The sequence below is a fragment of the Thunnus thynnus genome, chromosome 19 (assembly GCF_963924715.1).
Source record: "Thunnus thynnus chromosome 19, fThuThy2.1, whole genome shotgun sequence".
NCBI classification, from domain to species: Eukaryota; Metazoa; Chordata; class Actinopteri; order Scombriformes; family Scombridae; genus Thunnus; species Thunnus thynnus.
Window position 1 is genome coordinate 28,354,987 of NC_089535.1, and position 12,790 is coordinate 28,367,776.

Sequence of the window (12,790 nt, forward strand, 5' to 3'; positions counted from 1 at the left end):
GACTTTGGAGACCAAGAAGAGGAAGAGAATGGAGGCAGAGCCAAGGATCAAATGGTAGAAGTTGAAGAAGGAAGTGTGTGGAGTTCAGGGAGGAGTTAAGACAGGCACTGGGTGGTAGTGAAGAGTTGCCAGATGGCTGGATAACTACTACAGAGGTAGTGAGGATGACAGCTAGGAATGTGCCTGATGTGTCATCTGGACAAAGGAAGGAAGACAAGGAGACTTGGTGGTGGAATGAGGAAGTACAAGAAAGTATACGGAGGAAGATGTTGGCGAAGAGGAAGTGGGATAGCCTCAGAGATGAAAAAGTAGACAGGAGTACAAGGAGATATGGCATAAGACGAAGAAAGAGGTGGCGAAGGCTAAGGAAAAGGCGTATGGCGAGTTGTATATGAGGTTGGGCACTAAGGAAGGAGAAAAGGACTTGTACTGATTGCCTAGACAGAGGGACTGAGCTGGGAAGGATGTACAGCAGGTTAGGGTGATGAAAGATAGACATGGAAATGTGCTGACTAGTGAGGAGAGTGTGTTGAGAAGGTGGAAGGAGTACTTTGAGGGGCTGATGACTGAGAAAGAAAATGAGAGAGAGATGAAGTTGGATGGTGTGGGGATAGTGAACAGGAAGTTCAGTGGATTACCAAGGAGGAGGTGAGGGCAGCTATGAAGAGGAGAAAGAGTGGAAAGGTGGTTGGATGACAGATGACATACCTGTGGAGGCATGGATATGTTTAGGAGAGATGACAGTGGAGTTCTTAACTAGATTGTTTTACACATGCTTGGAAAGTGAGGCAATGCCTGAGGAGTGGAGAGTAAGTGTACTGGTACTGATCTTATAGAATAAAAGTGATGTGTAGAGCTGTTGATCAGCCACAGCATGAAGTTATGGGAAAGAGTAGTGGAAGCTAGGTTTAGAGGAGAGATGATGATTAGTGAGCAGCAGTATGGTTTCGTGCCAGGAAAGAGCACTACAGATGCAATATTTGCTTTGAGAATGTTGATGGAGAAGTATAGAGAAGGTCAGAAGGAGTGGCATCGTGTCTAGAGAAAGCATATGACAGGGTGCAGAGAGGAGATGTGGTATTGTATGAGGAAGTTGGGACTGGCAGAGAAGTATGTAAGAGTGGTGCAGGACATGTATGAGGGCAGTGTGACAGCGGTGAGGTGTGTGGTTGGAGTGATGGATGGGTTCAAGGTGGAGGTGAAATTATATCAAGGATCGGCTCTGAGCCCTTTCTTGTTTGCAATGGTGATGGACAGGTTGATGGACAAAATCATGCAGGAGTCTCCGTGGACTATGATGTTCCCGGATCACATTGTGATCTGTAGTGATAGTAGAGAGCAGGTTGAGGAGAGCCTGGAGAGGTGGAGGTATGCACTGGAGAGAAGAGGAATGAAAGTCAGTAGGAGCAAGACGTGAATTCATGTGCATGAATGGGAGGGAGGACAGCTGAATGGTGAGGTTGCAAGGAGTAGAGGTGGTGAAGGTGGATGAGTTTAAATACTTGAGGTCAACTGTTCAAAGTAATGGGAGTGTGGAAGACAGATGAAGAAGAGAGTGCAGGCATGGTGGAGTGGGTGGAGAAGAGTGTCTGGAGTGATCTGTGACGGACGGGTACCAGCAAGAGTAAAAGGGAAGGTTTACAAGAGGGTAGTGAGACTTATGCTGTATTGTTTGGAGGCGGTGGCACAGATGAAAAGACAAGAGGCAGAGCTGGAGATGCAGAGTTGATATTCTAAGATGCTAAGATATTCACTGGAAGTTACGAGAATGGACAGGATTAGGAATGAGTATATTAGAGGGACAGCTCAGGTTGGATGGATTGGAGACAAACAGAGAGATGAAATTGAGATGGTTTGGACCTGTGTTGAGGAGAGATGCTGGTTGTATTGGGAGAAGGATGCTGAAGATGGAGGTGCCAGGAAAAAGAGGAAGTTCATGGACATGGTGAGGGAAGACATGCAGGTGATTGGTGTGACAGAGGAAGATGCAGAGGCCCCTGATGAGAACAGCCAAAAGAAGAAGAAGAAAACCACAGTTTCAAGGTAGGCATCCAAGAAAAGGGTTTGCCAATTCAGTATCACCTGGGTGAGCTTGTTCCTGTGTCTAACTGAGAAGTTCCCCAATTTCTTGAGGAGATAGAGCCGCTGCCTTGCCTTTTTTGTAAATGTTTTCTGCATTGGTCTGGAAGGCGAGTTTATTGTCAATCAGGTGCCTAGGGTCAGCACTCGCATATGCACACCTAGAGACCCATGATGGGTCCAGAACCTCATGATGCTGCAACCTGAGTCTACAATCATGGTGGCACTTCTGAGCTCACTGCAGGCATCTTTGTTGGTTTACAACAGACATTAGATCTCCCTCAAAAGCTACATGCACAATGCAGCACTGATCATGTTTTCTGACAGTGGTTGTCTTGCCCTAAAACACTTGTGCCAAAAGCCATTCAACATCTCCCATGTCCATCTACAAAGGATTTCCTCCTAATCAGCAAATGTTTTTCCAGAGTGTTATCTGTTTTTTATCAATTATCTTTGAGATCAATGAGTTAGAAAAGCTGAGCAACTCTTCAACTTTGGCACAGCTTAAACCCGCCTTCCTGTTACCCACCATAATGTCCAGCCCATTTTGGACAATTTGCATTTTGTGACTTACATCCAATGCCAAAGTTCAGTGCCAGTTCATGGGTGTGTGATATGACCAAAATCTCATATCCTGAGGTCACTTCAAATATCGATAACAATACATACCACAATATAGTACATTTTCTGTAAATTCAATTAATAAATAGTTTATGGTCTGTGTATGGGTGAAAATAGCAACATATGGAAATGGCAGTAACAACTCCCTTCATCCTCCTCTGGGTTTCTATTTTTCTGGCCATTGATGATCTACGTAACTGTATGTAACACAACTGGAAACTGTTCTCACATGTCCATACTGTGCTTGGTCTCCTCAATGTCTTTCTTGATCTCAGGTGTGATGTTGAAGTGTAGTTTCTGGGGCATGGGCAAAGGCACCATGGGAGACTGCATTATCTCTGACTTCTTCCTGTTTCCACAAACAAGAGAAAAGAAATGATATGAGAGGACATTAGGCATGGACACATTAAATCTCTTTCATACAGTATATCCAAGTGATTTGTCAGGTACCCTGATTGGTTTCTGACCAATATTAGTGCTACAGAGCAATGCTTTACATGTGGGTCCCCATTTTACAACAAAATATTTTACAACACAAGCACTGAGTAAGTCCATTGAACAAATCAACGATTGGATGGAAATCAATGATGGATCAATTAAACAAAGATAAAACTGAAGCAATTGTTTAACCCTAACCCTGTTTTTGGAGCCAAGGAAGAATGATGTTAAGTCAGCGCCCAGCTTTAATCGGTAATGTTAAAAACCACAAACCTAGCCAGAAATCTTGGTGTAGTCATGGACTCAGAACCTGAATTTCAACAGCCACATTGAGACAATTACAAGGTCAGCCTACTTTCACTGCACTGTAACTTTTACAGTGCAGTGTTATTCTATTTTAGCTTCTTTTTGTTTGCAATTTAAAACTTTTTAATTGTATTTAAATGTCTTTTTACATTGCCATGTACATTGTTGCTTTTATAGTCTTGATGCTTTTTATGCCCTATGTAAAGCACTTTGAATTGCCTTGTTGAAATGTGCTATACAAATAAACTTGCCTTGCCTATTATGTAGCCCTATGTGTGGTATAGCAAAAAAAAAGATTCCTTCCACCTGTCCATGTTGCTAGCAGTATATTGAGATTTTAGATAATGTGTACACTTTGCTTCATTGCTGACCTTTCACTCATGTGATGATAACAAATCAAAACATCTACACTTGCACCCACACAAGCTCATTTATTTTTGGCTACTTACATGTGTGCTGCAAAATAATCAACCGAGGCCATTTGGATTGTACCATCAGTAATGGTATGCACGCAGTTTATACCACATGTCCCGTCTTCTCCAACAATAATCTGAAAGACAGATAAGAAACATAAATCAAGCATTAACATTACATCTCAATTCTTTCTGAAAGGACTCTTATGTTAATTTTAGTCCCTCCCAAATTGATAATCTTGTTGATAGTGCCACAAGGTCACTGCAAATAAAACTTGACTCCATCACCACTTTAAAAAGGAAAATAATAAAACATAAGAGGTTAGCTCCATGGTATAACTCCCAAACCTACAAATTAGAGCAAACATCGCAAAAATTTGAAAGGATTTGGCATTCCACCAAACTAGAAGAATCTTGCTTACTCTGGCAAGATAGTTTTAAACATATAGAAGGCCCTCTGTAATGCCAGAGCTGCGTATTACTCATCATTAATAGAGGAGAATAAAAACAGCCTTAGGTTCCTTTACAGCACTTTGGCCAGGCTGACAGCACAGTGATAAATCACCAATAAACATAAATAACATTGTCAGGGATCATATACATTACAATGAATAACAATAAGGAACATTTGCAATAGTAAACTAAAGTGACATGACGGTCAAACTATTACAGGGACTCGAGCGCTGTCACTATATATGTACAGTACAATACCATATCACTACTGCAACGCTAATTGCAATTACAGAATAATAACTGATTACTCACATTCTCATGGATGCACAGTAAAGAATAAACCAGCAAACATGAAACAAGCAGCAATGAATGAAGTACAAGCCCAGAAAACTTCTCTGACTTGACTAGGCCCAGACTCTTTACCCTGCTAACAAGCCAAGTTGATAGACAGCTGAATGGAGGCCTTTGATTAGTGCAGAGAATACCGACACTATCTGTTCACATGCATTTCGTGTACAAGGCCACAAAGTGTGCTTGTAAACTGTGAGTGGGCTGAAAGAGGGATGCCTGTGCTGAAACTGGTGAAGAGTTAGATGACCTTCTGAACAGTAATGGCATTAGCTGTGCTGTGTGACTGGTTATATTGATAAGGGTGAAAAGATTGTTGTATTAAAGTACAGCCACATGGCATTTGTTACCAGCCTTAAACAAGCTCCATGTTTGTATTCAATATGCTTGTAATACACAGGAAAATATCAGTAAACAGCTGTATTAGAACTGTGGCTGCTGAAAAACAGATGCTCCATTACTGACAGTTTTTAGTGGACATTGCAACATGGAGCCATGACTGAACTATAGCTCCCAAAAGCTTCATCTTCTACCTAAGAAAGAGCATTGGTCTGACCCAAGTTAAACCCCCAGAGGTGGGCCCAGGCCACCCCCTTGCCTCCACATCAGCCCCACAACTACACAACTACATCATAGATCTCCTACCATGGTCTGCACCTCTCAAAGTGCATCTGTTATCTCCCTTTGCACCCAAAACAGAGGACATGCATCAAGAGCTCCCTTGCTGCTGGCATCATCCAACTATCGTCCTCCCCTGTCAGTGTCAGCTTTTTCTTTTTTTTTTTGGAAAAAAGGAAAAAGGATGGAAAGAGGATGTTGTATTGCTGTACAGATTGTAAAGCCCACTGAGGCAAGTTTGTGATTCTTGGTATTGGGCTATACAAATAAAATTGATTTGACTTCTTCACCAAAAAGAAAGCCATTATGTGTCAGCCCTGCATCATCAACCCTGGCCTTAATAACCACTGTTAAGAACAGGAAGCCCCTTCTACTACAAACCCCTCCCTAGCCCCGCATTTGGTAAGGCTGATCACAGCTTCAGTCTACTCCTACCTGCATACAAACAAGGACTCAAACAGGAAAAAAAACATGCAAGCCAACATGCAGTGCAACAGGGAATATGCAATTTTAATTGGTCAAATGCTGCTTTTCCTGAGCAAACAGGGACTTGCACTGCGGGGGAATGATGAAATTGAGATTTTAAGAAATCAGGGAAACTTTCTGTTGTGTGAGTTGTGTAGATGGTATTCCATGTGTGATGAAGCTTTCAAATCTAGGTGGAATTCTCCTTCAATCTTACAAGCCACAATCCTCAGAAAGAGCTGTTGGAGATCACATCACTCAGACTATTGAGGATAATGGATTCTATACTCTTCTTGTGGACAAACCACTCAGTTTCAAGAAGGAACAGTTGACACTATGTGTGAGATATGCAGACAAACTGGAAATAAAAGAGCGATTTCTTAGATTCATGGACTGCTCTGAAAAGATGGATGCCAAGGCCCTCTATCTTTACATCAAGCAGTTTGTGGAGCAATGTGAACTGTATAAGTTACCCATTGTTGCATTGTTAATCATTGAGTTATAATGGGACTGTTGTCAAGTCTGACCATTAGTTTGCTGAATACCTTGAGGATGGTGATTTCTGTGTGTGCGTAATAATTTTGAATGAACTGAGCTGTCCACATTGCACATAAGGCACTCCAAGGGAAAGACACTGATCTGCTAAATGTGCTGCTCACGCTATGTTTGCTCAAAAGATTAGTGCGTTATCTGTAGTGGTACCGGAACATATGAGACAAACTGATTTTGAACTGCCTATGGAAGTATTTGCTCCGTTTTACTCTACAGTCATTGTGTATTGGGCTCTTGGCACTTCCAAAATGTGGATGACCTACACTCAACAATGTACCTGAACTCCTCCTGTGTAGTCACTCGCTGCTGCAGCGGATCTGCTAAAAGTGCTGCTAATGCTACGCTCTCTGTTTAGATACAGGGTAAAAGTGTCCATTCCTGATTAAAAGCTCTGTTTTCGCTGTCTACTTTTCTCTTTTTAGAGCACTTTTCCCTGATTCATGTCATGCCTCGTCTCTGGTCTCTTCCTTACATGCTGGAGTTAGACTGCAGAGCCCTGATGCTCCACTCAGCCCCGGCACAGAGCAGAGCAGCTTGCTCAACTCAGTAATTCATTCATTTTCTACTAGTCTGAACATCTTCATCTTCCTTTATGCTCAAATAAAGTGATTAAAATTTAATTAAATTCTTTAATTGTATATGTGAATGTCTTTGCGTACATATAAAATCTTTTACTTTCTTATATACAAACAAATAAAAAATAAATAAAGTGTCTCTTTCCTGGGCTTTATCATCCCTGCCGGCAGCATCTATATGGACCCCAGCAAAGTCAAACAGTCAAAGAATGGCCTACACTGACCATCCATAGGCAGATGCAGAGGTTTTTTGGGTTGTCTAAATAACAGACAATTCAGTTGAAATTACAGTTCTGTTGCTGCCCCTTTACATGCCCTCATGTAGCTCCCCCATTCAGACTCTCCAGGCCCTCAAGGACCCCTTCATCACTGCTCTCATCCTGGTTCTCCCTGATTCCAAATGTTGGTTCATCATTGAGATTGGTGCTTCCAATGTGGGGGTGGGAGCAAACCTACCCAACCCAGAATAAACCCAGAACCAAATCAAACACGAACCAAGTTGCCGGTGTTTCAGTCATATGGTCAAGATTTGAAGATTATGTTCTTTGTGGACTGCTGCTTGTGAAGTTTGTGAGATTTTCTCGGATTGGAAAGGTTTAAAGTGGTGATCATCATTTGATCATTTTTATTATAATGTATCAAATGATCATGTATGATGTAAAAGGTCTTGCGGATAGTGATGAGTGAATGATGATGTTTTTGGTGAAAATATTTTAAAAACCCACTATACACTACCTACCCTGCACTAAATGATGAACAGACACAGTTAGAGACTAGCTGTGGAACATAGTGGAACATTTAGCAGCTAAAGAGCAAGATATGTCTCTCAGGAGTTGGTAGTGATCAAAAACAGAGCTAAAAGAGAGTGAATATTGGACTTACATTCATGAGGTTGACAGAGACATGACTCTAAATTAATTTTAATGTTGCTCCATAAGTGCTGGATGTGGATATGAGCAGCTGTTTGCATATTTAAAAGTTTGCCATATCCACTTAAAATTGATGTGATTATATATAAATTTTGTGGTGTTTCTCTGCCCCTGTGGCTAAAAAATCTAATATTGCAGGTTTAAGGACTTTGTCAGCCCACATATCGCTGCAGTGTTTTGATATTTCTGTAACTTTTGACCAGGCAAGGATTCTGGGCCTGCATGTGTTTGATTTGTCCCTGTTCTTTCCAGTTAAGAATATTGCTAAACTCAGGCCTATCCAGTGTCAGGCTTAGATGAAAATGATAAGTCATGCTTTTATTTCATGCCGTCTAGACTGTTGTAATTGTATTGTAATAAATTGTCTCTGGATCAATAATTACGGGTCACTTAACCATGATGGATTGGCTGATAGGGCATTACAACCATGTCTTTATTGCACTGAGTTTACTTTTAGACTGATGGTCTATGAGAGCATTTATGTAGTGTGTGTGTGTTTGTGTGTGTTCGTGTGACACTGAGAGAGAGAGAGATCATGCTTTGAGTTAAAATGACTTTGGCTGACAGAGAGAAAGAGATAGAAATATCTTTGATGTTAAAATGTGTCTTTAGACCGTCTCTTGCCTATTGTGTGTTTTTCTGATAAGTGATAGTGATCTCCAGTACTTGTGCCTGGAAAAGCGTAACGGGTTTGCGTTCAGGGTGACATATGTATAATTTACATTTGCCTGATTTTACCTGTAATGCTTTGTCAAACCAGCGGTTGCCACTGTTCCACTGGCTGCCTCCTCCATGCAGCATCTGTTTGGCAGCACTGATGTCATACATGTCATCAGACACCTGAGGCATCGGTCCATCCAAACACAGTGTGAAGATGCCCCTTTCAATTGCTGACACTGATTCTTTGTTGGTCTCATCTGGACACATCAAGGACATGCCCATAAAAATCAGATATGATGTCATTATGTAATCAGACTGCAACAGAGTCAGAATCAGCTTTATTGTGTGTTTACGCATACAAGGAATTTTTGTCTGGTTTCTAGTGGCTCTCAATGTCCTTACCAAACAAAAACAGAAAAAGTACCAGAGAGCTCAACACTGAAGTAGACATCTGTGGTGCCATCTTGATGTACTTACTTATCTACTTACACTTTCCTAATCAGGGATGCACTTCACGTTTTGTTATGTTAGGTTATGTTGAATTTTCTTTAAAACTACTTAATGAAGTGGATTTTTGTATGTTTAGACAACAATTCTACTAATATATACAGCTCATTTAGCCTAATTTTTAAAACCATATTGGCATGGTCAGATGTAAGCTTTTTTTAAAATTAATTCCCTACAATGTTTATATGTGTTAGCACAGCTAATTAATTCACATAGTCTTTTCCACCTCCAACTTGTTGGCTGATCACACAGAGATACATTGTGTGAAACATGGTGCCTGCAAATATTTTGTTTTTCTGTTATTTGCAATGTCCTGGTGTCTTTAAAGAGAGAGTTTACCCTTCCAGTCACAAGATCACTTTTCTTACTGTACAGAACTTCCTACAAGTTCATTTTACCCGTTCTCATCAAAGTCCATTCAAAATGTGTCTTATTTATAGCTTCTTTATTTAAGTATTTCTGCCTTCATTTTGCAGAATGATGTATATGCAGAGCATGTTTTCAGATTCATCTGCTGAAAGGGGAAAGGTTCTCTGTGCTCACCTTAAATCTGAGTTTAAGTTGTGTACGTATTAAATGATTTTGTGACATCACAACAAGTTGGAAGCCAACAGTGGTCTAACACGCAACTTAAACAAGTATGATGTGCACAGACTTGTACATACACTGAGAATGAATGAAAGTAGGAGACATCTTGTGTTGAGCAGTAAATCTTTTTGAAATTAAAAATATTTTCATACAGAATCTGGATTTTTCCAAGAGGTAGAAGGAGTAGATGTTTTAAGTTTTTAAATTTTTAACAATGTAATTGAACTTGTTTGTGGAAAACAATATCATACACAAATTATTATCCAGTGAAGTATTTTTATACATCTTAAATCATGTCTGAAGGGATCTTTGAGTATTAGGTAAGTGGTCCTTTAGTTTTCTTTGCATGAAAGCAGAATTGTGCTCACCCTTGATTAAGTTAATGTAGGTCTTGTTCCAAGAGCCACGATTCTGGGTGGTGAGGATGCCAACAGGCTCCATGCTGGTCTGTAGTGAGGCGTTGCTGATCTTCTCCAGTTGAACACAGAGCTGATCAACTGTCAGTGGAGTCCCATCACTGTGGTACACGTCCAGAACAAAGAACTGATTCCAAGGGGAGGACAAATGAAAGCAAGACATAATTACTGAGGCAGGCAACTTCCCTGCTGCTGTAGACACTCAGGGACCCCCAAGGCCCCAGGAAGTCTATGTAGACATTACTTTGTGTTAATTTCATTAATTACAAATTTGTTTGGTAATATGTATCACTAAAGCACTAAAAGCTGAAATAGTAATGCCCTGAGGTGGGTCCTGTTTTTTTTATACAGTCCTGAGGTTTATGCTACACCAACTGACATACAGATGACATAAGTTTGGTCAGGGTAGTATTCCAGCAAAGAAACACTGGTTGGTTTCTGGGCCTCCGGGCTAAATGGTTCAGGCCCCCAAGCAGTTTAAACCAGCCCTGCAAGAAAGACTTATTTTTTTAAAATACACAAACATTTCAATCATGTTGGTCTTGACTAAGTGTGTTTGGTACAGCAACCATAAGCCTTTAATAGCTTGGATATGAGCTAGGATATCACACGTCATGTTTCAAATGAAGAGGTCGAATTAAAAAAAAAAATCCATGTTAACAGGAAACCCACTTTGTTTCAAGCAATAAATAATAACCTGGTTAACACAGCTACATTTCTGCTGAAATCTGAAACCTGATTACTTGGTCATTTATACTCTAAACTTGGTTGTCAAATGATTCTAAGTACACATTTGAACAAAAACATAAAGAGGAAAACTGTTGCTGAGGCAGAAACACAACAGTCTGAAAGAAAAGATCAGGTATCATGCTGTTGCATATAAAAGGAGACCAATGAAGGACTTCAGGTGTCTCTGTGTCTTTTTCATAAGTGAGCTGAGCCTGAGGGTGAAGCTCTCAATTTACTGGTCAGTTTACATTCCAAGTCTCAACTATGGTAATAGGTTTTTGGTTATGACCAAAAGAGCAAAAGAGCAAAAAGACACAAGCAGGCAAAATGAGTTTCCTTCGCAGGGATGGCTGGGCTCACCTAGAGAGATGGGGGAGGAGAACAGAAATCCAGATGCAGCTGAGAGTAGAACTGCTGCTTCCTGTTTAAAGGAGTCAGTGAAGGTGCAGGAGCCCTATTGTTTTATTATTATTATTATTTATTATTGTTTATGTTCTTCAATACCACCTCATGGATAGAGCGACTGAAGGCATTGTCTTCTGTAAGGATTAGGAGAATGATGAGGGCCATGTAGACATGATGAGAATTTCTGTCTTCCACATGGTAAAGGATCTAGAGGATGGGCAACACCAGATTGTCCATGTTGGTTCTGGAGAGCAAGTATGTCCTCATGTTGGCATTCTGGTGAAGCAGGGTGTAGAGCAGTAGTGTGGCCTGGTCTGAGCGCTGCTGCTCACACAGCGTTGTGTACAGACTGTTGAAATTGATTTGGAAAGTGTGAGGTTGTTCCACAGGCAGCGATGATGTGTCTTGTGTGTTTCTGAAACAGGTAATAGCCTGGTGGTATGGGTTGGGCCAATCAGGCCTGTCTGTCAGATTGGCCAGGACCAGCAGTAACAAAAGGTGCTGATTGGACAAATTTAAGGGGTTGTATTCTTGGTCCATCCCTGCTTTGCTGCCAGCTCCACCAAAGTAAAGCAGGCTGCCCTCAGTTTTCGGCTCAAAGTTGTGGGTTGCTGGAGGTGGATATTTCTCCTGTTTGATGAAGCTATAGAGCAGGGTCTTCACCAGTCGACTGGTTAAACACATTGTCCTTTCATGATGTGCTGGTAGATTAATCCATCTCGGAGGATGTCTTTGTTGAACAGCTGGTAGGAGAAGAATACCAGCAGCGTGGTCATCGCTTCAAACAGGATGCTATAGGTGATGTCAAGCAGGGGCACTTCAACAATCAAGTGAATGAGGTTGGACAACAGCTCCTCAAGGAGATCCTCATGGCCTGCTTCTAGTGCCCTCTCCTGGTAGGAGAACTGTAAGTGCAGCTCTTCTTCACTCATCTCCCTGATGAACACCTTGAGCAGGCAGCGAATCACGAACAGTGCATTGTGGGCCTGCCAGATAAACAGCTGATCTTGGCATTCTGTAGAGATTTTCAGCTCTTTGGTTCTTCCCAGGAAAATTCTCACAAGGACGCCAAAGTTCCGTGTTCTGGGATTGTTTTCAATGAGGATCTTTGCCAGGGAGATGACGGCCTCTTCCAGCAACTTAGAGTCTCCAATGCTGGTGGGACTGATGAAGGTGAAGGAGATGAGCTGGTTCCAGAAAAGGTCATTCTCCAATATGGATTCAGTGCCCACCAGGGCCTTGAGGCTGGGGTTCTCGGACTAGTCACTGACCTGGCTGGTGTTGGCTCCCATGTCTACTGGCTACACTCAGCCAGATGCACCACTCCTGCTCCTCCTCTGCTTTTTCATCGGGCATATGCCACATCCTGTCATGAATGGTTCTTGCAGTTTCCGTGGCTCTCTCAGATCCCACAACTATTAAGAAATTACTATTTTTTTTTAACTCTAATTAGCAATTTTGTCCAATTTTGTGGTTTGCATTATATTTGGTTACAGTTTACGTACCAGCAACATGTTTAGTAAACACAGACAAGTATTGTTAAGTTTGGTTATTATGTATTGGTTTAGTTCTGCGTTCCATTAGTTAATTATTTTCTTTCTTTGTTACTTACCATACTCACCATGTGTTAAAAGGGGGCACCCAACCACTGCCTATATTTATACACTGGGTGACATCATCAGTGATGT

The 12,790-nt window shown here is 41.3% G+C and overlaps 1 protein-coding gene and 1 pseudogene across 2 annotated transcripts in view; both read right to left on the reverse strand.

Moving 5' to 3' along the window:
- Window positions 1–12,790, reverse strand: part of LOC137171046 (carnitine O-acetyltransferase-like) — a 35,076-nt gene that overhangs the window by 8,786 nt on the left and 13,500 nt on the right. The window contains exons 6-9 of one of the 2 annotated variants that reach the window (XM_067574773.1): window positions 9,921–10,095; window positions 8,536–8,714; window positions 3,894–3,994; window positions 2,930–3,049 (exon numbers count right to left, since the gene is read on the reverse strand). In XM_067574773.1, the coding sequence (XP_067430874.1) occupies window positions 2,930–3,049; window positions 3,894–3,994; window positions 8,536–8,714; window positions 9,921–10,095 (575 nt within the window). The remainder of the gene's footprint in view (window positions 1–2,929; window positions 3,050–3,893; window positions 3,995–8,535; window positions 8,715–9,920; window positions 10,096–12,790) is intronic. The other variant, XM_067574774.1, reaches the window with a different exon arrangement.
- On the reverse strand, window positions 11,087–12,394 carry LOC137171047 (dymeclin-like; annotated as a pseudogene).